Source organism: Puntigrus tetrazona, chromosome 11 (genome assembly GCF_018831695.1).
Source record: "Puntigrus tetrazona isolate hp1 chromosome 11, ASM1883169v1, whole genome shotgun sequence".
Lineage (NCBI taxonomy): Eukaryota > Metazoa > Chordata > Actinopteri > Cypriniformes > Cyprinidae > Puntigrus > Puntigrus tetrazona.
The window spans coordinates 15,494,684-15,522,044 of NC_056709.1; the positions used below are offsets into that span (position 1 = coordinate 15,494,684).

Here is a 27,361-nt window from a genome sequence, read left to right on the forward strand (position 1 = left end):
TTCAAAGCCATTGCTTTGACTAAAAGGTTATTTAACAGAATACCAAACAACCGCATCTTTCTAGAGATTTGATGAATAATGTGTTGTGGGCTGTTGAAAACAGCTGATGTGCAGAAGTTCACAATGGATGAGTGGGACTGAACAGACTGGACGCTTCATGCATTTGGTTGGGGTGAAAGGGAGCAGATTGGTTTGTTTCAGTCTCGGTTAGTCAGTTGTGTGAGCCACTTTGATTGGGTGGATGGTTATGAGTTCCCAAACATTCACATAAAAAAATAAACCTGAGCATTATGCAGGAATCAGAGGAATCCAGAGATATGGTAACTATAAATCATTCATTATTTTTGACAGATCATCAAATGCTATTTGTACAATTGATGAAAATTATTTGTATATTGTCATTTGGATGAATTTGGTTCTCTAGGATTTTATGTCAAGTTATGTTGTAATGTGAGTTATATTCAATCCAAAAGCCATCAATTTCAACTTCTACAGGAAACGATTCCAGACCAGGTGGATGGAGGAAATATGAGTGCGGCAAAAAAGAGTGCGGATTCAAGAGAAAAACGTCATTCCTCCTCTGACTGGGACAGAAAAGGGTTGTCTGTACCGTTAGTGCCGTCAAACGTACCAATTCCAGGCCCCACAAATGACCCCATCGTTATTTCCATCGGCCCTCCACATCGTTGTCCCTCCGTTTCCAGTGAGTCCCAGTATCAGGGTCTCTCGAAAGAAGACGATTATGCCAACAGGCATGGATGGAAAAGGGAGAATGTGCAATATTACCCATCAGCTGGTGAGGGTGGTGTCCCCAAACAAACCTTAGATGAACTGAAAAGTGTGTTGCGTGAGAGCTCCCTACTCGGTGCAAAAGGGCAAGATGGAGGAAGGAGCTACCCTCCGGGTCAAAGAGTGGACTGTAAGCCAGACCAGATGCCGACTAAGAGTTTCAGCACCTTCAAGCCCCTTTCAGAAGCCAGGAGAGCATCCAGAGCCAGAGAAGGAAGCTCTAGATGGGATTCTGGCGGCTCTTCGATGACCGATGGACCTCCAGGCAGGTCTTCTGGTATGAGTTCACCTACTGCTGAGACGTCTCACTGGGAAGAAGCTGGCACGTCACACTCAGGTCAGAAAGATAAATTACATTTGTCTCAATCTAATTTATTTGCTAAAACCCGCTCATCTAGCTGTCTATTTTAATATTCCCAACAGACAATGAGAGGTCACAATCGCTCTCTTTTGCATCTCAGAGCTTTATTTCTGATGTTGAGCGGATAAAACAGCAAATTGCCCGGGAAAACATAAGTTTTGTTCGCTTTGAGGCCACTGATCTTCATGGCGTGTCCCGATCCAAGACAGTTCCAGCTCGATTCTTTCACGTAAATGCCTTTTTTAAAATTTTATATAGTAAATACATTGTAACAATACTATTTTATGCTGCTGTATGCAATGTTTTGGAATTTATCATAGCTTAAAAATGGAATATTCATTTATTGTTTTGCAGTAAAACAAATATGTATTTATTGGGAAGCAACTGTGCATAAGGAATCAAGTTTCATCACATTCATTAAATCTTGTGCACTGTCATATTTCTTTACTGTTTTAATCAATCTGGTCTCTTGAGAAAATGGTTAAATTTCCTATAAATTTGTGCGGTGTTATTAGTACAAAAATGCATGGGTTTGTTATGGGTTTGAAATGACATTAGGTAATTAAAGACAGAATTTTCATTTTGGGGTGAACTATCCCTTTAAATTAGCAAGAAAACTAACATTGCTTACAGCAGCTGTAATTTTAGCAATTCATTTGACTGTTTAAAGTCTTTCTGAATATATATATTTGAATAAATATTTGTAACATTACTCATTATTGACATCACAGGAAAAAGCAGTATATGGAATCCCCATGCCAAGAAGCTACCTGGAGTTAACCCTAAGCCCCAAAGTCAACGAAGTCGATCATCCGAGCGCAGCCAACTTCAGCAGTGATGTCCTTCTGGTTGCAGATCTGTCCACGTTCCAAATCCTTCCCTGGGCGGACCAGACCGCTCGTCTGATCTGTGACCCCTGCACGATCACTGGTGTGCCACTGCGAACATCACCTCGCCTCATAGCCAAGCAGATGCTCGGCCAACTCCAGAGCATGGGATTCTCCATCCACTCATCCTTCACATATGAATGCTGCATCTTCGGAGCCCCTGAACGAGTGGGGCCTAAAGCTGTGTTCTTCCCCGCCACCACACTGTTGAGCAACTATGACCTACCCTTCCTGCAGCAGCTAGTCAGAGGGATGTACTACATGGGAGTAGATGTTGAGAGCTTCTCATCCGCAAACGGACCAGGACAGATGGAGATTTGCTTCAAACCAAGGTTTGGAATCGATGCCGCCGACGGTGCCTTCACCTTCCGCACAGGAATTAAAGAGATGGCTAGGAAATTCGACTACATCGCCACCTTTTTCACAGATGACAACATCCACAATTCTGGCTTACTCTCCCACAGCCTTTGGGATGCCAGCGGCAGAAGAAGCCTTTTCCACTCGGGCAATGGGGAACTTTCGGAGATAGGCAGAAAGTGGCTCTCGGGTCTTCTCCAGCACTCAGCCGCTCTGAGCTGCCTCTTGTCTCCAGGGATCGGCTGTCGAAACCAGCTTTCCAAAGGCAAGAAAAATTCCAAGAACCTTCTTTATGCCACATGCGGTTGCAATGACAACAGCTGCTCCTTCAACGTGAAAATTCATGGTGGACGCGAGACTCACATAGACAACAAGCTGGGGTCAGCGATGGCCAATCCTTACATTGTGTTGGCAGCCACGATAGCAGCAGGACTGGACGGTATTAGACGTAACCTGAATGCCGAACAGCTTCTAAGCAAAGCTCCAGGTCAGCAGAAACAGTTCCCAATCCCTGTTAAATTGGATGATGCTTTAGTGGGTCTGGCAGAGGACAGCGTGATTCGTGGTGCACTGGGAGAGCCCTTTGTGCAGTATTTTATTGCCATGAAGCGTGTAGAGATTGAGACGCAAGAGCAGGATGCTGACAAGAACAAGGGACTTGAGTATTTTATTTAACCTCTGAATTTGCTGATTTTTTTTTTTGTGTATTTGAATCCAAGGAAATACATTTCATACATTTCCTTTTGATTTGGCATTAAACAAAGAACTTTGTATTAAAAACAAATAATACCTTCCTTGCACACAAGATTTCAAAATAAAACCACACACCTGACTGATATCTGCTGCAGACTGATTGATTTTATTTACAGCATTTGCGGGCCTAAATAATTTAAAGTCAACTTAAACTTCAGAAGTTAAGGTGACTTGATTTTATGAATAGATAACCTACTTGAAGTTTCCAAATGTTATGAACTGGGACCTGGAATAACAAGATGAGACATCTGTTGATTCATGAAGTTGCTAAAGTCATGCTAGAAGTTCTGTAAACCGGTAATAAAATAATATTGTTGCTTAATCTCTAAGTGAATCTGATCTAGCAGGGCTGTCTAATCCTGAGGGCCAAGGTGCTAGGAAGTAGTTCTAGGAAGTAGGCAACAGGGTAGTTTCTTAGAACCAGGATTTATGTGATTATAAGAACAAAAGGTTGAGCTAAGAAACTAATTTTTTTAAGACAACTTACATATCATTGAAAACAGGTAAATATCTTTAACAACATTTTCCATGTTTATGGAAAAAAAACATGTCTACATGATTTCATAAAAATGCAGGGATTGTGTGCGTTTGGCCAATCAGCTTACAATTAAGTCACTGTACCTTGAACTAAAACTGTTCCTAGTTCCTGCTGTACGAAAAGGTTCCTGTGGTTTGAAAGATCCTAATTGGAAGTTCCTAGTAATTTGCATAACCTGGATTAACTGGTTCATGCATGTTTAGCTAAACTCTGCAAGACAGTGACTCTTCAGGAGCAGCACTGGACATGCGTTTTATTTAATCCTGTTCCAGTAAGTACATTTTCATGAACTTTAGAAGTTTGTTTGCTAACATAACTATTTTTAAATGTCATATAAAATGTTTAGTTTGACTAAATTCACAGCCGTCAAGTTTTTACAAAATGGAATCAACAGACGATTGTAGTTAAGCTTTGTCCAACAGGTATTTATGTCAATCACACCTCACATTAATTGGACTTGCCACCGTGCCCCCAACATTTACTTAACTCTTTAAAATACTAGATTCAATAAGTATTAGATTACATGCTTTCCAAGCATAAGATTGTAAATTGGCTATGCAAAAAATCCCTTGCTCAATTATAACTGTGCATGTAAACATAGGCCTACTAACAATTGCTTCAAACAACAATACAGAGAAATTAGAATGCAACATTACTTGCTTTACCATGGCTTTCAAGAGAAACAACCAAAATACACTTAATCCAATCAACCTATTGAAACAAATTCAACTCAGACTACAGAAGGTCCACTCCAGAGAGGAGACGGCTGATTTTTATTGGCACCAACAAGCATTTGGAGGGTACAGAACAAAGACAAATAAGACAGCGGTAGCCTTTGGGATGATTTTAACTTGCCCAACACCACTTTAGCAACTTTATCATTTGGCTGCAGAAGCAATACATGAAACACAATCTTCCTACTTTTTTGATTCTATTTAAGAGATAAAAACCGGTACACTGGAGTCTGACACTGATCTTAAAGGACTCTCAGATATTTTACTGTAAGTATGTTTAACTTCGCTGGCTGTACCAGTGACAGATCCTGATTTTGAGACTACTGCAGACTATACATCAACTCTATGAATACTTCATGTATTCAAGCCATAGTTTACTAGTTACTTCTTAGTAGGGGTGGGGGATCTCATGGATCTTGGCGGGGTGGGGATCTCATGGATCTGGGTGGGGTGGGTGATTTAGGAGCTGGAGTTGGAGTGGGAGATTTCACAGAGGGAGGTGGAGTAGGGGTTGGGGACTTCATGGAGGGCGCAGGAGTCGGGGCCTTTGTAGGCTGTGGAGCAGGTGTAGCTGGCTTTGGGGTAGCGACGGGCTTAGCCATCTGTCCCAGTTTGGGCTCTGGGATATCGTCTCCTTGCTTATACACACTGACTGTGATCTCCACAAATTCCCCTCCGTACTTGTTCCGTACATTGATGCTGTACTTTCCAGAATCTTCCACGTACACACTATGGATAGTGAGGCTGGCGAACTTGCCACCCTCGAAGGTGATCTTGTAGCGGTCGTCGGACACAATCTCCTGCTCATTCTTAAACCAGGTGACCTCTGGGTTGGGGTCACCCCACACTGTGCAAGTAAGACTCAGGCTCTGCAGAGGAGAAAGGTCACAAAGTATGTGCAGATGTACCATGAATAAAATGAACAGTTCATTTAGAAATGTATTAGAAATGTACTAGAAATGTATTTCTGGGAAAAATAAAAGATACACTACCTTCTTCTCCATAATGGTGACAACATCTGGCAGGCCACCTACCACTCTACCACGGTCTACAGAGGGCAAATAGTACATATTACACATTTGTACACTATTTCCCACTTAGGTAAATTAAATGAATTGTGACCTTGCACCACAAAACATTATGGGACAATTTTTTGTTTAATTAAGATTTTTAAATCATCTGAAAACTGTACAATTCAGCTTTTTCATATAAGGACAGGACAATAATTGGCTGAGATACAACTATTTAAGGGAGCCAAAAAAAATTCAAATGCTGAGAAAATCGCCTTTAAAGTTGTCCAAATAAATTTCTTAGCAATGCACATTACTAATCAAAATTACTAATCAAAAATCAAGTTTTAATATATTTATGGTAGGGAATTTACAAAATATCTTCATGCAACATAATCTTTACTTAACTTCTTTACTTAATATTCTAATGTTCTTTTTGTCATAAAGTAAAAAAATAATAATTTCAACCCATACAATATACTGTTGGTTAATGCTACAAATAATACACCCATGCTACTTATGACTGGAGCATTTGTGCTCCAGGGTCACAGTTAATAGTTTTTGGTAAAAAAAAGACACTAATTTAACAATAAATGGGTTACTTCCAGTTGTATGAAAATGTGGGTCATAATTCTGGTATTTGAACACCTTCCTAAGCTGATTTAATGAGATTATTTTCATTGTACAAAGCTTTACATTCCATTATGCTCCCTGAGTTCAAGTATGCATGAATATGAACCGGATTAGAGCCTATTAATGTTGCATTTCAGCAGTTCTCGGAAATACTCACTCTTCTCAGCAAAGGCGGCAGCTCTGATTAAAGAAAGAAAGAAAATATTTTTGAGTGTTTTGCTTAATTTTTGAGCTGATTCTTAAAGGGACAGTTCATGCAAGAAATTACATTTTTCTCATTAATTACCCCTTATGTTGTTCCAAATCCAAACTGTAAAAACTTTGTTGAAATTCAAAACAAAAATGTATGTTTTTTTGAAATAATATTTTTTTATTAAATACAAGAGCTTTCTGACTATGCATAAAAATCAACACAACTACCATGTTCAAGGCTCAGAAAGGTGATAAGGACATTGTTAAAATAGTCCACGTGACATCAGTTGTTCAACTGTAATTATATGAAGATATAATAATACTCTTTTGTGCACAAAGAAAACAAAACATAATGACTTTATTTAGCAATTTCTTCTCATTAATGTCAGTGACGCAGTATTATGCCTATAGGCCTTGACTGTAATAGTTCCTCTGCTGTTTTTGGCGGTCCAGAAAACTCTTGGATTTTATCAGAAATGTCTTCATTTGTGTGAGATGTTCAAGTTCATCTTTGTTTGGAACAACACAAGGCTGAGTAATTAACAACATAATTTTCATTTTTGGGTGAACTATCCTTTTTAGAAAAAAAAAACACCAGGAATTGTGTTAATGGAACACTCCATTATTTTTGAAAATAGGCCCATTTTCCAACTTCCTAGAGTTTAACAGCTGAGTTTTACAGTTTTCGAATCCATTCAGATGATCTCCGAGTCTAGTGGAGCACTTTTAGCTTAGCTTAGCATAGGTCATTGAATTTGATTAGCCCATTAGCATCTCTCTTCGAAAAAATGATCAAAGAGTTTAGGTATTTTTTTATATTTAAATATTTCCTATTTCAACGAAACTTTGTTGTCAATATCGTAATTTTTGAGCGAAATGCTAATGGTCTAATCAGATTCCATGATCTATGCTAGCTACAGCTAAAAGTGCTCTGCCAGACTGAGCGTATTCTAAAACGATAAAACTCGACTGTTTAACTCTAGAGGAGTCTGAAAATTAGCCTATTTTCAAAAATAGTGGAGTGTTCCTTTAAGAGAATGAACTGAAGCAATGGAGATTCTCTTACTTAAGTCTCTGGAACTCAGCATAGGCATCAGTGTATGCTGTTAGAATGAAGAACACATTACATATAAGTAATACGGAGAAAAGTTCATGACAAAAAAAATTTCTATGCATCTAGCATTTTTAATCTATTTATAGTTGATTTTTAGGTTAGATTCTGAGCCAACAGCATTTAGCAATTCACTTACCTTGTCCAGAAAGGTCAAAGGTGCGAGAGTGTGATTTTTTTCCATCATGAATCTCAATGGTATAATGACCCTTTTCCTTATCAGTGGGCTCACAGATCTGCATCCAGGCCATCTCAGATGTGCCTCCGATCCTCATCTTTTCTGAGGAGGAGATCTTACTCTCTCTGAAGCCAAAAGAAAAGACAAACAAAAGAAAGTCATTCACTCTGGCTACAACCCACCAAACATGACACATACTCCTCTTCTGATCTCAAGCTTATACTATCATATAATGCCTCATATAATTCCATTATTGTCTGGTTTGTATATTTTGAGTCTGAACATATGGTTGGTCTCTCTTTATGGAAATGTACCTATGAAACCAGCTAGTTTTCATCTCCTCTGTGTAGTACTTCATGTAACATTGCAGTCGGATACCCTCTGGTGTGCACTGAAGAACCAAGTCAGAGGCAGAGGAACCTGGAATGAAACATACAATATATTCAAACTACAATAGTGATAATATTTTAAAATAGATCTGAAAAATGGAGATGGAGTTCATGAAATCAGAAGAGAATAACCAACATACCAGCAATACTGGCGATAGCATTGATGATGTCCTCAAACACTGACAAAAGAGAATAAATAATTAATAATCATGACAAAATAATGCTTATAAAACATATATTAAAAATAATATATATATATATATATATATATATATATATATATATATATATATATATATATATATATATATTTTTTTTTTTTTTTTTTTTTATAGTGTGTCTATAAGTACACTACTTCTTAAACGTTTTGTGGAATCTTTTGCTTTTTTTGCGACCACAAACCTTTAAACAGCTGGAAATATATAACACACACATAGTAATTAAATACATATCGTTACCTTTGCCAGAAATATCATAGACAGAAGTGTCTTTCCCACGGTCATCACCCAGTACAGCTTTGTAAATTCCCTGGTCTTTTCTTGAGAACTTTTGAAACAGAAAACAAACATAAACAAAGTTAAACATTGCGTTTATTAATAGACTGGTGCATTTATGTTTCTGCTTTCTAAACTTTGATCTCTGAAGCACTGGTTTTCATACCATGGGGATTGGAAGAGAGCAAGATCCAGACATTGGATTTGGTGGAACATCAACAGTAATCTCTTCATCCTCTTTAAACCAGGTAAATGTTGTCTCTTTCTTCACATTGGCCAGCTGCAGTGTAAACATAAGGCAAGGATAAGGATACGAGACTCTTTTATCAATGTTAAATGGTCTTTAAAAGGCAGGGATGCATTTACCTTGCACACAAGCATCACTGTGCAGTCGTCTGTCACATGGAAAGACAGGTACTCTGAGAAGTGAGCGCCTGAGAGAACCAGAATAATGGAACAGATTAATAAATGACAACGGGCCATATGTTACAAACAATTCTGACAATATGGGGTACAATTTTGTCACTTCTGCCATTTTTACAAACCTTGCTTTCTGATGTGCTCTTTTCTCTGGAAGTCAGCTTCCTTCAGAGCAACTTTGAATGCTAAGATTAGAAAAATGTAAAAAACATTTGCTCACAGAGGTTTCATAGTTTTGTACTTATACCACAGCAGCATTGTGTCTAGACATTAACTTTTAGACTCTGTTAAGCCCTTACCGTCTCCCACAAGAACCAGTGAGCTTTGGCTTTTGGCCTTGCCATCGCTGATCTGAATGGTGTAAGTGCCTTCATTGGCCTTGGTGAAGTGCTCAATAGTCATCTGGATGATTCCAGTAGAAACATCATGGCTGATTTTGTAACCCTAAACACACAGTACAAACATTTTAAATGTAATTATACAAAGGGATTTAAATGACTTTATTGATACTACTACTAATGATGTCAACAACTGCCTGTTTATTAGAAAAATTTGAATAAAAAAAGTTAAGAAAACTAATAAATAATCATTTTTACAAATTATAATATTTTGTTAATATAATTTTATCAAAATAGTAAACAAAACAAAATTCCAATTATTATTTGTATATATATATATAATTTGTAAAGATTAAAAACAAAAGCAATATTAATCATAATAATAGACAAATTGTATTAATCAGTTGTACATTTTTAATTTGTTATAATTGATTTTTAAATAATAAAAACAATAAAATTAATTAACAATGGCTGATTTTGGTTATTATTTGTAAATAATATCAATAATGTCATTGTCAACAAATTCCTAGTTATTTGTTTCAAATTTAGATTTTTATTAATTATTATAATAACTTTTTTTTAGTAAATAAAACTAATAAATAACAAATTTTGGTTGTCACTGGTAAATATATAATCATTTGTAAAGAACAACAAAAATGTTAATAATACTAGCGTAAGTGTATTAATTATTTGTCCTTTTTATTATTTATTATAATTGATTTTAATTAATGAAAAAAGTAATAATAAAAAATTGAAAAAAACAAACTAGACAATTTGTAAATGATAATAATGTTTAAATCATAAGTGACTTTGGAGCAGTGAAGTGCTGGCTTGTACCTCAGCACTCGTGATGGCTTTATCGTTGACGATGAACCTGTAGTTGACAGAGGAGGACAACTTCAGAGCCTGCACCCAGAAACGCACGTGACCCTTCTCCAGAATCTCATAATTCAGCTCAGTCTTCAACGGGACAACTGACGAAAATATAAAAAAAGTTATTAATACAAACACCTAATCGTTCAACCAAAAACATTCACGAACGATTCACAGGCAACTCACTGGGATGTTTGATGTTGTAGCTCAGCTCCTGCATTTTTTTGAGCTCTGCAAAAGAAAACAGGTATCGTATTATGATCTTCTTCATAAGTAAATAAAGAAAGAGAAATTTAAACCCAAACTCTGACCTTCTTCATTGACAGAGTAACTGGAAGAAACGCCATCTGTGTCAGTCACCGCGACAGAGTAGACGCCCAAATCCTCCTTCTCAGCGTTTACAAACGTCAGCTTAGACCTTGGCAGAAAACAACATTAGTTAGTTAATAGCACTTTGCTACAGAACTTCATTATGTAACGATGTAATATATGCAACACAGTCTCATGACAATTTGTAAGTATTTTACTATTACTGATTGCAATTTGATATGAATCTCATTTAGACATTTGTGTGCAATATTTAAACCTTGGTGGTGATATTTGGCCCACAAATCGTACATGTTTTTATACTAGTCAGATTGTGCAAACTCGTTCACTTGCACGATGCTTAAAATTCTCATGAGATTGTTGAATAAATGACAAAATCCACACAGATCAGACATACTGCCTTCCAGAGGATGTGATGGAGACCCTGCTTGATTCAGTGATCTCTTTGTAGGACTTTGACCATGCGAACTTAGAAGTCTCGGAAACTTCACAAGCTTCAAAGTTTAAGAAAATGTCTCCGGTTTCTTCATCCACACCACATACAATCTCCTTTGTACCTTGAAAATAATGCAAAATTCTATAAAAACAAGTTCTATCTATCATAATCCACTTTTTACAGTTCATTGAATGGTGACCCTATTTGCTTTCACTGTAACATCCTGTCTTTTTCTGAAAATACAGTTTTGGAACAAAACCTTTAGGTTTTGTGGATTAGGGTTGAAATGATCAGTCGACATTATTAAAAAAAAAAACAAGAACATCAACAAATAGTTTTATTGTCGAACACTCATTTCATAGAGCATAATATATTAAAGTGATAGTTTGGTTTGTGTGGATTAATGCTTAATCTAGCTCTGGACAGTGTTCATTATTAAAACATTATAAAGTATGTTAAGAGAGCTAATGTGTTTAATAAAACAGTTTATCTGAAAATAAAATGTCTCATCACTTAGCATTATTTTGTTCTATATTCATATGACTTACAAAACGAGTTGTTAGGCAGAACGATGAGTTGCTTTTCACACAGTTAATTAAATGTTGAATGAGAATGCCTCTCCCTGTCTGTAATCTCATTTTGTGTGTCAAAAATATTTATTTTAATTGCAAAAAGTAACTTTATGACTATTTTATCATTTTTGTAATACCATTATTTTATTTATTAGTTAGAATGCGTAACTCATTATTTTCACTAATTGCAAAAGCTGAGCAATAAAACAAAGCATACTGTTTAACCTGCAAAATAATCAACAATTAGTTGATTAATCATTATAATATTTGTTAATTGTTAAAAAAAAATCCAAATTGTTGCTTGCAGCCCTAATATTGTTGAGTGCTTACTGTTTGTAATAATACAGTATTGCAGTTACCTGGCAGAGCTTTTGCACATACGGGATCGGACACATCTGAGGCTTTTCCAACACCTTTAGCATTCACAGCCCGGACTCTGAACACATATGATGCTCCAGTCTCTAGTCCAGCCACCTACAGATCAGCGTATAAACATCTGAATATGCATTTGACATATATCACATACATGTCTTTGTCATTAGAGGTTCGTAACAGAATGAGGGGTTTTGTGTGACACCTTCAAGTAGCAATGCGCAATTGGCTCCGCGTTCACAGCGGCGAAATCTGAAGAGCCCTTCTTAGCCATGTCCACAAAGTAGCCAGTGATGGGACAATCTCCGCTGTACACCGGGGGCTTCCACTGCACCAGGACAGAGGTGTCACGCACCTCCCAGAAACTAATGTCATACGCTGGGCCTGAAAACAAAGAGAGTAACTGTGAATGCACACAAGATGATATTTTCTGCTGTGCAACCTCCATATATGAACAGCGCTGGGGAGTTACTAGTTAGATGTAACAGTTGCAAAATTTAAAGGTGACATATTATGAAAATTAAACATTTTCCAATGGTAAAAAAAAGTTTAACCTAGTAACCTGTAAGCCTTTTTCTACAAGCAAAGGGATCTCATTATAATATTGCCACCCCTTAATCTGCAAGTTCCCACCCAAGGCACCATCATTTTTATCTCACAAGCGACAACATTGTACCAGATCTCTTGGTATCAGATCTACCAGGTCTCTACAGAGTCTCAGAAGATACAAGAGAGCATTAACGTATATTGCTGCTGCCACACAGATCTAATTAAACGTGTGATTTTTTTCCCCCAGCTGTTTACTTTCACGGACATGTGTGAATGAGAACTTAGTTTAGAGCTCAAATGCCTTTGACAGCCACTTTCTGCTCATTTGCATTTAAAAAGACAGGCACTGAAAATCAACCTGTTTGTGCTTCTACTCAAAATAGGCCTTTTCAAATATATCAAATATTTCATTTTCTATATAATAAAAGATTAGTAGCACATTTTGTACTGAAAGGTCACAGATGCATTCTGGGGACACCATAGACAGTTAATTGTCCTTTAACTACAAAATAAAGGTAACTGTAATCGTAACCAAGCACGAGAACTATAAAGATAATGATAACTATATTTACATCCACACCGGCAAAAGATATCATCTGTTTATTCTAAGCTCAGACCCGTCCGCCCCTTTAAATTCTCAAGCTTGTGATAGCAGGAGGGATTCTGATTGGCTGTGGATGTTTGTATCTTTCATCAGCCGAATAAAAAATCCTGAAATTATTCCAACAATATTGTTTCTCTGTGCCTTTATCGTTATAGCTGTGGTATGTACACTGCTATTCCTTAATATAAAATGATTTTTTAAACTATATCGTTATCTTTATGTTATCATGCTTGGTGTGAACATTTCTTTCCCATATTGCACTCACCACTTTAAAATATGAAATACCAATCTTTCAGTAGTTTAGGACAGAATAGGACTGCTTTATTTGCTATTTGCAACTTTACAATGCTGTGTATGAATAACGTTGAGGTTGTTTTTTATCTTTAGTGTCTAGGTTTTTTCCTTTATAATGACAGTAAACGGGGTACTGACCAGGTTCAGCCATTGTCCAGGCCTCACAGGCAAAAGCTTTGCTGGGTTCAGACGGCAGGCCAACTCCGGCCAAGTTAGCAGCCTGTATCTTGAACTCGTAGAAAACTCCACTGCTCAGATTCTCCACCTGGAACCAGATGTTAAAAATACAGACCATTTCAGAAAACTCACAACAAATCGATACACATTTACAGTAATGCGAGTCATCTTTTAATCCAAAGATGAAGGTTTTTAAGTAAGTTCTTAAATGGATGTTGAAAGATATATTCGTGGAGAGCCTACCGTGAAGGTCCTGTGGACAGCCGGACTGGGGCTAACCTCCTTCCAGTCGACTGATCCCGCCTCACGCTTGTCCAGGTAGTAAGATGTGATCTTAGAGCCGCCTGTGTTTTTGGGGCGTTTCCAGGCCAGGGTCATGGAGGATCCATTACAGTTCAGGAGACTGACGCCGTATGGGGCGGAGGGAGTAGCTGACGAGACAGACGGAAAAACATTTAGAGAGATGGATAACAGTTCTGGCGATCACAAGTATTATGAGTGACTGGAGCCGTGGTGAATTAAATAAAAATCAGGTGCACTGATTAAACCACTGACTGTGACATTAGATTCAGTGATTGGTTATAGATGCAGTAGCTTACACAAATTCACAAACGTGCCTAGAATAAGTGTACTTCACACTGACGTGACTTTACGTGACTGATTTTATATGGTTTGCGTGTAAATATCAGTACGAAATCACTTTATATATGGAAATATATCATATACATACCATACTCCACAGCCCCAACTGTATAAGATAACACAAGTGTTTATGGCTTTAATTAAACACATCTTTTATATTTGCATTTATATTACATACGTTAATTGTGAATTATCAATTAATCCAAAATAAAAGTTTTGTTTACATAGTATATGCTTGTGCACTGTATAATATATTATGTGTATATATAAAAGCACAGACATTATAGTATATATTGTGAATAAATTTACTTGTATATATCTGTATTCATATAATTTATATCTAAATATATTTAATATATAATCAATACATATTTTTCTTACAAATATACATGCATGATTGTAATTTTATGTATACATAATAAATAACTTTAAATTATTTGTTTAACACCACTACTATTTATACTCTCTGTTAGATACATTTGAATAGTATTGCATCTGCAACTGTTGTATAAAACATCCACACCAGTAGGTGTCAGTATAAACTGCAATGTTTATACGCCAGTGAAATACCTACACACAAATACACACACACACACACAAACAAACAAATGTAATCTACCTTTAACTAACAATGAATAGTTCCTAACGTTTGTAACATTGCTATAGAAGTCAGCCATCTTGTATACGTACAAAGAGCAGCATCAATGAAGAGAGGAGCGGATTCCTGCGATTCTTCACTCAACCCGTAAGCATTCACGGCTTGCACACGGAAGACATACGTATCTCCAGGGATCAAACCATGGACCACAAACCTGATGTAAACCCAGATGGTCAAGCACAATACCTCCAGAAACCAGTCAAGACTTCTCAAAAGTTCTTGAAGTTAAAATAAATATGGATGTTTTGGTCTGCATTTTTACCTGGTGTGTTTGTAAGGCCTGTGGTTGCAAGGGAACCATTTCTTGGAGCCAACCAGAGAAGCATCCACATAGTAACCCATGAGGTTGTTTGTATGTTTCGGAGCCTCCCATTGCACAAAAGCAGAAGTTTTAGTGTTTCTGGAGGCAATCACCACTCCTGGGGCAGAGGGGACACCTGCATAAACCAAAAACACAGTTATTAGAGATATTTTCACAGATTTAACTGGGAGTCACTGGTAGTCTGCCGTGCTGAAAGCAAACATGTTATGGTGGATAGATGTGGGCTGAGGTGGGACTAAAACAATAAATGCCAAACAGCAACAAAGTGTCAAGTTCTTGTGGAGTGGAAAAGCATTCAAGACCATAGTGATATTTCAGACTTTTGTGATTTCCTTTTTCGCAAAGCAGAAGGCTGTGGTAACATAAACATACATACCAATATTCGAAACAACACCTGCAAAATACAGCATGGAAATCGTTATACAAAGGGGCATTTGTGTAATTTTCTGCACATCTTCTGGACATCTCATATCACATGGCATCTGATAGTTAAACAACCACAACAGCAGGTCTGTTAAGTTGCAGTTTGACAGTTTAGAGCCTTCTTACCATAAGGGTCCACCTTTTGGATGGGTGCCGTGGGCTCTGATGGCTCACTCGAACCATACTTGTTGACAGTGATTACGCGGAAACGGTAAGATTTCTTGTCCTCCATATCGTAAACAGGGTAACGGGGAGATCGTAGCTGGACCGCAGTGTTGACTCTCTGCCAGACGTGACTGTCACCTACACACTAAGTCATGGAGAGTTTCCCCTTTAAAAACCCAGGAATTATGGGAAAAACAACCTTTTTACCAATTATGATGACTGGCTCTGTAAAATTACATTACATCATTACATTAATAATGTATTGCATTAATTTATTACATTTAAAGCAAATAAAGTGCCCCTATTATGGGTTATGAAAGGTTTATATTTTGGTTTTGGGAGTCATACAACAGGTTGACTTTCATTTTCTCATGATATGAAAGCAGTTTTAAACACTCCAAAAGCGGCACCTAGTGGCAAGGAATGAATTTGCATTTTCATTCAGACCAACAAGTTTGCAGGAAATATCCTAATGTTTCATTTCAACATCATCATAAAACATCACTGGGACTCATTTTCTGACCTTTGAGAGACCATAATTTTATACACGGTGCCCTTTCAGATTTAAACTTTGCAGAATGTTTTCATTCACTTAGAGTTACACACTATCAGTGTGTTATACACTGAGTGAAAGGTTATTCTCAAAAATACATAATGGAGCACTTTAAAGACTTTAGTCATTTTAGATTATATTTATGTATAAATTCCTAGACTCCCTTGATTTTCAAATCTAGCATTGTTCATTCTGAAAACTATTATGATTAAGACATTATTGATTCTGATTACTTGAGAAAAACGTTTATTTTTACAGATAGAAAAGTGCCCACACACCTTCTCAATGAGGTACCACACAGGTGCCCGTCCACGAGGGCTGGGTGGTGTCCAGCTCAGAACAATGTATGTTTTGTTTATTTCTGATGCATGCACATTGGTGGGTGGACCTGGTATTGTTACATACACTAAACGGGAATAAATCAGATGTTTATTTATGCAAAATTACATTTTTAACATCATCTACTTTACACATACACGTTTATTTGCAGTGTGTTAGCAACTTAATATTAATGTGTTTAGACAACATGAATTTTTGGCAAAAAGACCAGTTTGGCAAACAAATCTACGGTAGAGAAAGAACTAAAAGGCATACAGTATACTGTACTGATTAACATTCTTCAGAACATTCTGCAAAAATAGTAAGGAAAGTAACTGTATATGAAAAAAATAAAAGTTAGCCAAAAACTCAACAACTCACTGCAAAACAACAACAACAACAACATTTTAATACTTCAAGATTTATTTAATTATATGAATTTAATTTAGGTGGATTTAATTAGGAGATTATTTCATTAATTTATTTGCTGGTTAAATTCAGTCTGAAGAACACACACGTTTTGGGTTAAATGCAGGGATGATATTAAATCAGCCTTGGAAAATATTGGTTAGCTGATTAGCCAGTTGACATTTAATATTTAACCCTACCTACAGTAACCTAAATTATTATTATCGTATATTATACTATTTATTCATTTATACTCTTTTTGTCAGACCAGTTTTCTTTTCATAGGTTATTTGTTATGTTTTTAAAAATGAATTCGAAGTAGTCAGTACTACTTAAAATGAATACAAATAGGTGATAAAAAAATCCTTTTAGCAAAATCATATAGCTCTGTGGAGATGCCATGGTTTTTCCCAGAAACAATGGTCACATGCATACATATTTTTACATAATATACAAGGAAGAGTTGTCTAACTTAAAAATGAAAGGTAAATATTCAAAAATCAAGGTTTTACTATATGGGATGAAAGAATGAAAAAATGTATTGTTAAGTGTTAAATTGACAGACATAGCATGCAGTTGGTTGGATTGAAAGGATGAAGATGATATTAATGGCTCAGGGAAATCTAAAAATTGAATGTACCTCCTTGTAGTTCCTCCTGTCGAATTGCAATGTCATATTTCCCTTCGATTTTAATCACTGTTTCACAATACATAAACATAATACTTTAATTTCCCATCAGGTAAGATGATTCCATTTTTAAAAATATTAAACCGGGACTGTTTTTAAAATCACCAGTACAGAAGCCTTTAAGCTTCTGTGTACAACTTGAGATGTGTATTTCAAATGAGACATTAAAGACATATGACAAATGAGAAATTTGAAAGCCAAGTATTAAAGGCACTTGGGTCACACCTGCTTGAAAATGCTCTTAAACTAAGCATCCAAGGAGGAAAAGCACAACGCTGCATCCTATACACTTACCGTGAATAAAGTCAGAGGTGTCTGGAGTTTTTTTGCTTCATTTTATTACAACAGCTCTTTTAAATCATGCGGGTTATACTGGCCCTGTTTTAGCACAAGATGTCTCTATCTGCTGTGTTTTTTCTAGTCCTACCTTCCACATCACTCTCCACCTGTCCAGCGGTCACTCCAGAGGACATCCTGGAGGGCAGACTGATGCCATCTTTGTTCACAGCCCTCACTCTGAAGTGATAGGAAGCCCCTTCGGTCAGGCCGTGGACGGGCAGCTTGCACACTTTCACAGGGGAGTCATTGCACTGGACCCAGTCCTTAGTTCCTGATTTGCGTCTGCAAAATTGAAGTATTTAAAACATGTCCAACGTGTCTTACTTATTTATAAAAAAAAAAAAAAAAAAAGTATGCACATATTTGGAAGAACTGAATAAAAAATAAAATAATTTCATTATACAAATGTGCAATTCTGAGAAATGGACTGCTAAATATAAAGACAGATTTCAGGTTTTTTTTTTTTTTCTAATTCTGATTTATTTGCAAGCATATACACCATGGTTCATATTCACAAAACATCTTAACCCGCCGATTTACGAGAAAATCTTAAAAATAATGGACATGTCAATCCTAAAGTTTAGCTCTAAAAGTAAAGTTTTTAGCTTAGTACATTGCGTACTAAAACTATCGGAAAATTTAAAGTTGCAATAATATCATGATGTTATCATTGCACCTGCCGCAGTCATGGTATGGCAGCAAACTTCCTCCTTGATTATTAGGCCGGAATGAGAATAAAGTTCCTAGCCATATCAGAAAATCACAACTTTTCATTTTCTGTTCGTCTTAGTAGATGATAGACGCAAGTTTAAGTACACACCCTGGTCATTTTTGATTGAAATGCTAACGGCCTAATAAGATTCAATGATCATTGCTAAGATACATCTAAAAGCGCTAGCGCCAGACCTGGAGATCGGCTGAATGGATTTGAAGAAGTGTTCCTTTAAATAAGATAAATCTCCCAATTCTTTCTTTATTTCTTAGAACTGTAAATTTAAGTCTCACTATTCTGACTTTGTAACTTTTTACCTGTCCACAAAGTATCCAGTGATGGCAGCCTCATGGGTGGTGTTTGGAGGTTTCCAAGAGACCAGGACGTAATCTGCATTGACATCAAAGACCTTAACATCCATGGGGGCTCCAGGGGCACCAGACACTGTCGGAGTGGCGTCTGTGAAACAAACACACACATGTTCAAATATATATGTCATTTAATGGATACAAGGATGGCAAGGTATTGGTTTTGCAGGGAAACGTAAACAAACTCTTGCATTCTCTTGCTAAAGTTGCTTGGTGTAATACAAAACATTTGTTAGTACGTTTCCTGGAGATTGCACAGGTTTTTCTAACAAAAGTGAAGATTCTTATGGGATTATTTGCCAAAAGCATTGAAATATAAATTTGCTCGCAGAATTGTTACAATTTCTCACAGGTTTTATGCAGGAACGCAAAATTGAGAGCAAAGTTTCTCAGGGAAATGCAAAGTTTCACATGCAGTTTCTATCTAAAAGTTCATGATGAATACGTTTTTTATGAAGAAAGGCAAATGGGTCGAAATTAGAGCTGTCAAACGATTAATTGTGATTAACTGCATCTAATCGTTTAATAGTTTTACAGCACTAGTCGACCTTATATTTTTTGCATTTGCTCGCTAAACTTTTGCATTCTCTTATAAACCTTTTTCTGAGCGAAAAATTTCTTGGGGCCGAATTTCGTTCAAATTATTCCTCCAACCTCACTTTTTTTTTTCCACAAACACATATTATAGTTAGCTTATTCCTCACATATTCTGTACCTTTCACAAACAGGTATGCGCTGTGTTCAGCGGTTCCATCCTTGGTCCAAATGCGAAGCGTGTAAAGACCCTCATCATCCTTGTTCAGGTGAGGAAGTGTGAGCTTGGCGACCCCACCACCGACAGACATCTCAGCCCACCTGGATGACATTAGCAAAGTATCTACACACACAAATACAAAGTGTGTTAATAACAGTTCAGCTTTTTCACAGCTGAATGAGAAACGCAGCCTCTCACCATCTCTGTACCACATGGCCTCGGGGGGCAGGTTTGGCAGATCAGGGACCACCACTATGTTAGCCACCAGACTGACAGACTCTCCTTCGGTACCGAACGTCACCCGAATGACTCCAGCAGGGTCACCTCAAGCTTGCTGGGATGAATGCCGAACAGAGGAGCTAAAGAAACATAATATACACCCATGGGTCAGATGTGCACAATATCAATGAAATAAAAACCCTCTGATTGTGCAAAGCTAATGTAAATCTATGCATTAATTCCACATGTTTTCTTAACACAACAAATGTCTGTGAAAGTTTTTCCTCACAAAAAAATCTATATTGTAACCCCCGAAATTTCCCTTTCCAAAATTAGAAGAGCACTTTGTTTAATGTCTGTGCACCAATTTAATTTCTTTAGTATAAAATTATGTGGTTATCTATTAATAACAAGGGTTTGTATTGATGTTCGGTTGTAATTTACATGTGGCAAATGTGGCTTTTACAATAAAGTTTGACTTTATTTTTTGACACCATGACAGTATTTATTTAACAAAAAGATTATATTTATTAGATTATATAGAGATTGCACTCACAATAACAAATCCCTATACCCTGTATTTTGAAGCTGCAAAAATGAATTAAATAGAATAAAATAAATAAAAAACAATCAGTTTATTTCAAAAACATTAAGAATTTATTCATTTCTGTCATTTTTATGATGGATTCATCAATTTATCAGTTCATCACTTTTATCTGTTTTTAATTTTATTTAATTTTTATATTTTTTTTATGTAATGCTGTTAATTTTAATATACTGAATTGCACTTATATTTATATATTTATAGTTTGTTTGCTTGTTTTTACATTTATTTATGTATTTATCAACCATACTTTATTTACTTAAATCCCCAAGATGTAAACTTCATCCCTGTGATATAGTAGAGCCTGTTAACTTTCAAACAAAAAAGACAATTTGTTCCATTTATTATTTTCCCACAAGCCAGTTCTTGAAGTCATGGGTTCAGTGACTATGAACACATGTTGTTTGTATATTGACAGCTCTAGGAGTGTTTACCACACTAGCTTCTGTTTACAAGCACAAGTGAACCCTGGGAAAATGCGACATTGTTTCCATGTCTTATCAAGGCTTTCCGTCTGGAACAGAACAGATATTTATGGCTCATGATCTCAAGTAAGGTCCTTCGGAGCTGGGCCTCAGCCAAACTCAAGCTCCATCTCACCTTGCCCTGGCAGATGGGAGAGCTCTCCTCCCCCTAGTGGCCCTACATGGAAAGACAAGCGAGGTCAATTACTGAAAGACAAAAAGAGAACAGAAAAGATGAGGAGAAAAGAAGACACACTCACTCCTGACACACACAGTAGCCTTGGAAGTGGCCTTTCCATGGGGATTGGTGGCCACAGCACTGTACACTCCGGAGTCAGTGGCTGCACATCTGCATTTAAACAACACAAATTCACAATGTCAGAAATATAAAGAATTATTATTATCTTTAGCGCTTCTGAAAATTCATATTATAGATTATAGAGGCTATATGGACTTCTATCTTTTTTAACTCACATTATTTAAAACCCCCGTCACTGACTGGCTTGTTGTTTTCCACGAGACACAGACAAATAAAATGTTGATATTTGAAGAATGTAACCAAATCATTTCAGTGACCAATAATTTGTATAGATTAAAAAAAATTATTAGAGATTAATAAAAGTGTTTTCACGATTTTCAATAAAAGCGTTGTTTTGTTATTTTTGTAATTTAATGTGATACAATACAAAGCATAGTGCTACAAATGTGCATATATATTTAAAAAAGAAACATTAAAACGAGGCTGGTTGAAACACGTCATCACAGTCTTGTGAAAAGGCCCTTTTGTGATCAAAACTGGAAAATAATGACTTTCCCCTGAACACTTCCTCCTGTCTGCCATTGGTGATAGCCTCGCCCCCAATTCACTCCATTGGTTGAGCCACTGTTGCCGTACTGGTCAGAAAAGCATTTTTTAAGACATTTATAAATTAAATTCTTTGGCTCTTTAACATGTCATGATAGATCACTTTAGCTCCTCAGTCACTTATAACAATAAATAAAAAAGAACGAACAGCAGAAGGTATCTAGTTTCCACTGCGAAAAAGACGTTAATACACTCTATTCCACAGTCTGGTTTGTTTGTCATACAATAATGGCAAATTCAGTGCTCTGATTGGTCAGACTGACTGTCAATCAAACTCCCAGGGAACTGGGAAAGGGGAAAATATCTCAGTGGAGAATTGATGCACTTCAGGTTTAAACATGAGAAAAAACATCTGGTCATTTGGCTAGTTAACATAGTGGAAACACGCTCTCGACGCTCCTCACGCCGTATGTGTATGTGTACTGTATGTGTGTACGAGCGGAGAGACTTTGCATCCAGAACATGATCTCACACGACAGCAGTGTGTTGGACTTGAAGGAGTGAGAATAGAGCACCGAAATGTGACCTTCGGTCCCTGTGGACTATTTTAGAGCCACTCCTTTTCCTTCGCGAAGCATAAGAGATGTTTGACCGATACGCCATTATATTTGCAATCTTTGATTTTTCTTTCCGAGAGCTGTAGGAAAACATATACGGTAACAAGCTCTTCTGGGAATGAATGAGCGACCAAACTGAGGCCACCGCAGCGGCCTGGGATCTCTGAGAGGTGCTACTGTAATGGCGGCTGTGAGTCTTCACGGGCGTCAGGCGTTCCAGGATCGGATGACACATAGCTAAGTTGAGCAGAACCAACAGCTGAGACTTCTTCAAGATGAACCTCACCGGGACTAAATTGGAAAGTGTCGCTCTCACAAGTACTTCATTCATTTCCGCAGGCCATTACAGATGGAAAATGGAGAGTTGCGCTCTTTCAGAGAGTGAAAGTGAATGAAGACCAGGAGGCGTTTTTTGTCCATTTTCTTCAAAAACAGACCAAAAGTACCATAAAACAAGTCTGTATGCTTGTACGCTACATTCAATTAGATGATAATTTGTCTTTGAAAGAAAAAGATTTCAAATTTAAGTAAATAACATTAGTCACTGACGATATGGCTTTGAAAAATGTCCTACAAAGATGTGGTCGCCATTCACAAACAAAAAAATATAAATATAAATATAAATTTATGGTTAAAAACTGTCAGATATTTGCTAAGGCTCATTGTCTATGATTTTCTAAATTCCATCACAGTAAAAACTAAATAACATAAAATACAACTCAAAACATACTAGTGTACATTACTAATACACAATTATGTAAATACAGACTACTGGGAATGTATATTTACTGTTATAAATTTCCAAAAATTATGAATACTTAATACATGTAATTTTACTATAATGCACTGTTTTAATCATTGTTTTAAGCATATACTGTACATGTGACATTAAACCATTTACAAAATTTCACCATAAATACAATTTATGTATTAATGGCATTTATGTATAAAGGCATTTTTTTTTACAGGTTACCATTAATTTTTATATGGCAAACAATAATAATAAACAGAGCTCTTTTAAATTTATTTAGGTACAATAAATGTGCAATAAAGCTAAACTTGAGTTGCTGTTGATTTGTTAGCAACTCTAAATTTAAAACGGAAGGAAACTGCTAGAGGCCTAAATGTGAGCTGAGGGTTTGTGAGGTCTTACCTGCTAATAATCAGACTGTGAACCCCGTACTTGTTCTCAATTTTGTACTTTCCAGGAGCACTCAATGGTTCAATGGCAACATTATTCCTATACCTGCCAATACAGAGAAATACTGACCGGTTATGCTTAATTTGAACTAATTAAGTAAGAGTAAAACCACAGTAGAGACAGAAAACACATAAAGAATAAATGCATGTCACAATTCATTTAAGCATAGTTTCATTAACAATTTACAGCCAAATGCTTCATGAAAAATGCTGGGTTATTCGAATAATTTTACAGTTTTTGCTGTTGAAGTTTAAGTCAAGCCATCAGATCATTGATTAAGCAGATTATATGAAGATTTTAGAATATAAAACTGAATGCAAACCATTTGACAATAGGGTTGGGTTGGCCGGAGACGGTGCAGAACAGCTTGACGGGAGTCTTTTCCCAAACTGTGTGAGCTCTCAGGCTGACCAGGAAGTCCGGTGCTTTGGGAACCTCAGCAGGATAATCCTTCCTCAAAGGCATCATTCCCTTCACCTGTTACAATACAGGAAAATATTCCACTTTCATTGTATGTGTGCTCCACAGAAGAAAAAAAAAATGATTTATGGGTATTTTAATATTCACCTCTCTAGTAATCTCAATATTTTCCACTTGCTCCTTTGTGGCCACTTTCATCCTGTGCAGCTCCTGCTGAAGCTGAACCAAATCTCTTCCAAAGTGAGCTGCCATTCTCTGATACTCCTGCATGCCTTCAGGAGCCCTGCAGACGCAAAAATGCACAGGTTTCGTCTTAAGAGTACAGTGACATTATCATTTTTGTCATCTGTAAATATGGAAGCGGGCTTCGTGGTTTCTCTTACACTGTCTTTAAATAGCCCTCTGAACTGTAATGGATGCAGGAGCCAATAAAATCTCACCTCTCCCTGAAGGTTGGCACTGTGTAGGCTTGTTCTGCCATAGCCTCAGAGGCTTGGACCTGCTCCTTCTTCACTACCTGAGAGCTTGATTTCCTGCAGTACACATCAGAACAGAGTATGAGTCATGTTTGCTACATTGCACTCTACCGAAGGATCAGCATTGATTATAATGCATATTGTGGATTCGCTATACAGTGGTCATAACTGCATAAGTTCATAAACTGATTTAAAACCAACAAATCAAGACCAGCCTGATCAGGAAATCATATCTGGCTGGCAAAAAGCTAACAAAATACTATAAAATCTGTTTCATATTTTCATAATTTTTCTAAATGTGTACTTTGTAATAACTTGTAAATGTACAGTTTAAACCATTGTTTTAATAACCTTTATATATAAATTATTATTTTAACTGTAGTGTGTTATTTGATATTAGATTTAAAGTTATATGAATGTAAATATAAATTTGCTAAACCACAACTGCACCATTATTACAAAGATTCAATAACTAAAGATTAAATACAAGATTCAACAGAAATGATAATAAAGCATATTTTAGCTTACCATAAATGCTTGTCTGTACATTTGCCAGTACACTACATTTAAAAAACTATGCAAGTATGAAATTATATATAAATATGCATTTATGTCCTATACATAAGTGCCTTTATTCCTAAGTGTGTAAAAATATCACTCTGTAGTTTAACCAATTGTTAGTTTTAAAATCCTTTTAAAACTATAATTTATTTAATTTCATTCTAGTTAATGTGCATTTAAGTGTCAGGAATATAGCAAGCATATTCTTTTTGTATATCATTTATTTTGGTACCAGTTTAGGTGGTTAATAAGTTCATATTTAATAACTGAACAAATAAGTTCTTTGTTCTTCTTTACTTTTTCAGTCACTTTGAAAAAAAAACCCAAAAACAACAACTGCTAAATACATGCATGCCAAAATTGTAAATAAACAATGCTAAGAGGAAATGCTAAACAGCATGTTTCAGTAAGCAGCGGCGGCAAAGCTTTAGAAAAACCTGAACAGCTACGATCATGTCTTCCATACAAAACAAATTGCTCTCCCAGAAATGTTAAAAAATACAATTAAATGTGATTTAAATGACTATTAATCTAGTCTTTTCAGTACAAGATTCTCCTGTCTATTGCAAAATCTCTAACATTTTTTGATGGCCAGGTAACAAAATCAGTCCTCTAAGGTATAGCAAGGTTTGCTAAAAGCTGATTTATTCATGCTTGTTAACCTAAATGCAACAGCCTCCACACTGAAGCAAATCTGAATTCACCCAAAATATCAAAATTAAACCACTTTCTTTCCTGACAGCCCAAAAGCTTAAACGGCATGCTTTAAATCATACTTTCCTACAGTATGAGAAGCAGTATTTTCTCTTTCTTCATCACTGATGCATGACGTAATGTCGAGTCTGTGAGTGTCTAATCGGGTCAGTTGACCTTCGGGTCTCTTATGAAGCAAGTATTAGCACAAGCGGACGCGGCTGTGTTTAAGGACGGATCTTCTGGCTTGCTGAAGCCTCATTCACGCCAAAGCTCTCCGTATGATCGGCCAACCTCATCCCATACCTTGAGTACTGGACGACATGTTTTGAGCTTTGTTGTTGCGTTTGCTCCTGCCGATAAAGTGTAACGCCCTTCGCAGGCATGTCGGGAACACTCTGAAAAAGACCTTTAGACCACACCAAGACTCACTGTGCAGTCTAAATCATCTCTAAAAATAGACTAAATATACAATTAAGAATGTTAAACATGAAGTAATATCGGCTGATCATGGTTAGCAATGATGCATGTAACTCCCAAACAAGCAAAGAATGATTTGAAAATTAAACCGTTTCCCTCATTCCCACTCCTGGATAAAGACCAAAACTGAAAAAAACGCCCGTCCAAAAAAAATCAGTGTAATATGAAATACTGTATACTCCCAGAGTCAGTTCTTACTTTAGCTGCTGGCTATTGTAAACTAGCACCATCAGCAGCTCCATGAGCTCAAGTGCATCGCATTACAGGCAGAAAGTGAAAAGCTGACCTCAGAATAAGTGCCACAACTTATGGAAGCAAACTAAAATCCAAGCGGGAGCAAAAGAATCCGAGGAAAAGCCCTTAGATTTGACCTTTGACCCGCACGTAATGAGACAGGCTGATATAAGGTCTCATGTGGAAACAAACCAACCAACGAACTATTCGAGCAGTCCAGTATTAAACAAACTCTGAAAAACACTGAAAGTAGACTGCAACGCATTCGAAAGCAAATTCTTCGGAGCTACGTCTTATATCAACATAACCAAGAGTCAAAAAGTCCAGAATCACTCTTAATCGATTAATCAAGGATATCAATATTTGATTGAAACAACGCTTGTGAAATACAACCGATATAATCGTCTGGGAAGCGTACGTGTCTATTAGCAGTTTAATAAATTAAAGCTGCACTTACCCCAAGAGAAAAGAAGAGCTTTGAGTGTTGGAAGAGCAGCCTGAGAGCAGTTGGAAAGCTCCTGCTGATGGAACAAAAATAATGCACTCACTTAGGGAATGCCTTCACTCAGCCGCCCCATGTAAGGATACTCTTAAGACTATATATAGCATTTACTTCAATTTTCAGACCATTTTACCCACTGAAAGTGAACAAGACAACAGATTTAGTTTAAGAGAGGCAAATGTTCGTTTGTTTCTTTTTTGAATGATTTCATGACTCTTGAGAAAAACAAATAGGGCAAAACAAGATTTTACCTGGAAGCACAACCTCGGCTTCGGGGAGTCGTAGCCTTGTGTGCGTTCTCACTATCTTCTGAAGGAGAGAAGCATAATTTTCTACAACGATGGCAG

At 36.7% G+C, this 27,361-nt stretch overlaps 2 protein-coding genes across 2 annotated transcripts; one reads left to right on the plus strand and one right to left on the minus strand.

The window, feature by feature from the left end:
- The first annotated feature begins 359 nt into the window (after positions 1-359).
- On the plus strand, positions 360-4,291 carry lgsn (lengsin, lens protein with glutamine synthetase domain). Its single transcript, XM_043252258.1, has 3 exons — positions 360-1,126; positions 1,213-1,379; positions 1,882-4,291. The coding sequence occupies exons 1-3, from the start codon at positions 529-531 to the stop codon at positions 3,067-3,069; spliced, it is 1,953 nt and encodes a 650-aa protein (XP_043108193.1). The 5' UTR covers positions 360-528; the 3' UTR covers positions 3,070-4,291.
- A 139-nt stretch (positions 4,292-4,430) lies between these two features.
- myom2a (myomesin 2a) lies at positions 4,431-27,033 on the minus strand. Its single transcript, XM_043252257.1, is given in 41 exon segments — positions 4,431-4,850; positions 4,853-5,288; positions 5,412-5,467; positions 6,220-6,242; positions 7,321-7,357; positions 7,505-7,668; positions 7,858-7,963; positions 8,073-8,111; positions 8,391-8,478; positions 8,593-8,706; positions 8,793-8,860; positions 8,972-9,031; positions 9,146-9,290; positions 10,022-10,158; positions 10,244-10,288; positions 10,369-10,475; positions 10,782-10,941; positions 11,752-11,866; positions 11,970-12,148; positions 13,350-13,476; positions 13,632-13,819; positions 14,119-14,136; positions 14,721-14,842; positions 14,951-15,125; positions 15,387-15,404; positions 15,560-15,743; positions 16,430-16,557; positions 17,518-17,574; positions 17,993-18,186; positions 18,934-19,075; positions 19,700-19,861; positions 19,937-20,038; positions 20,041-20,097; positions 21,162-21,203; positions 21,286-21,374; positions 23,601-23,693; positions 23,971-24,125; positions 24,216-24,351; positions 24,509-24,601; positions 26,105-26,207; positions 26,970-27,033. Coding segments are annotated over 40 exon segments (4,491 nt in total). The 5' UTR covers positions 26,185-26,207; positions 26,970-27,033; the 3' UTR covers positions 4,431-4,800.
- Between the last annotated feature and the right edge of the window lie 328 nt (positions 27,034-27,361).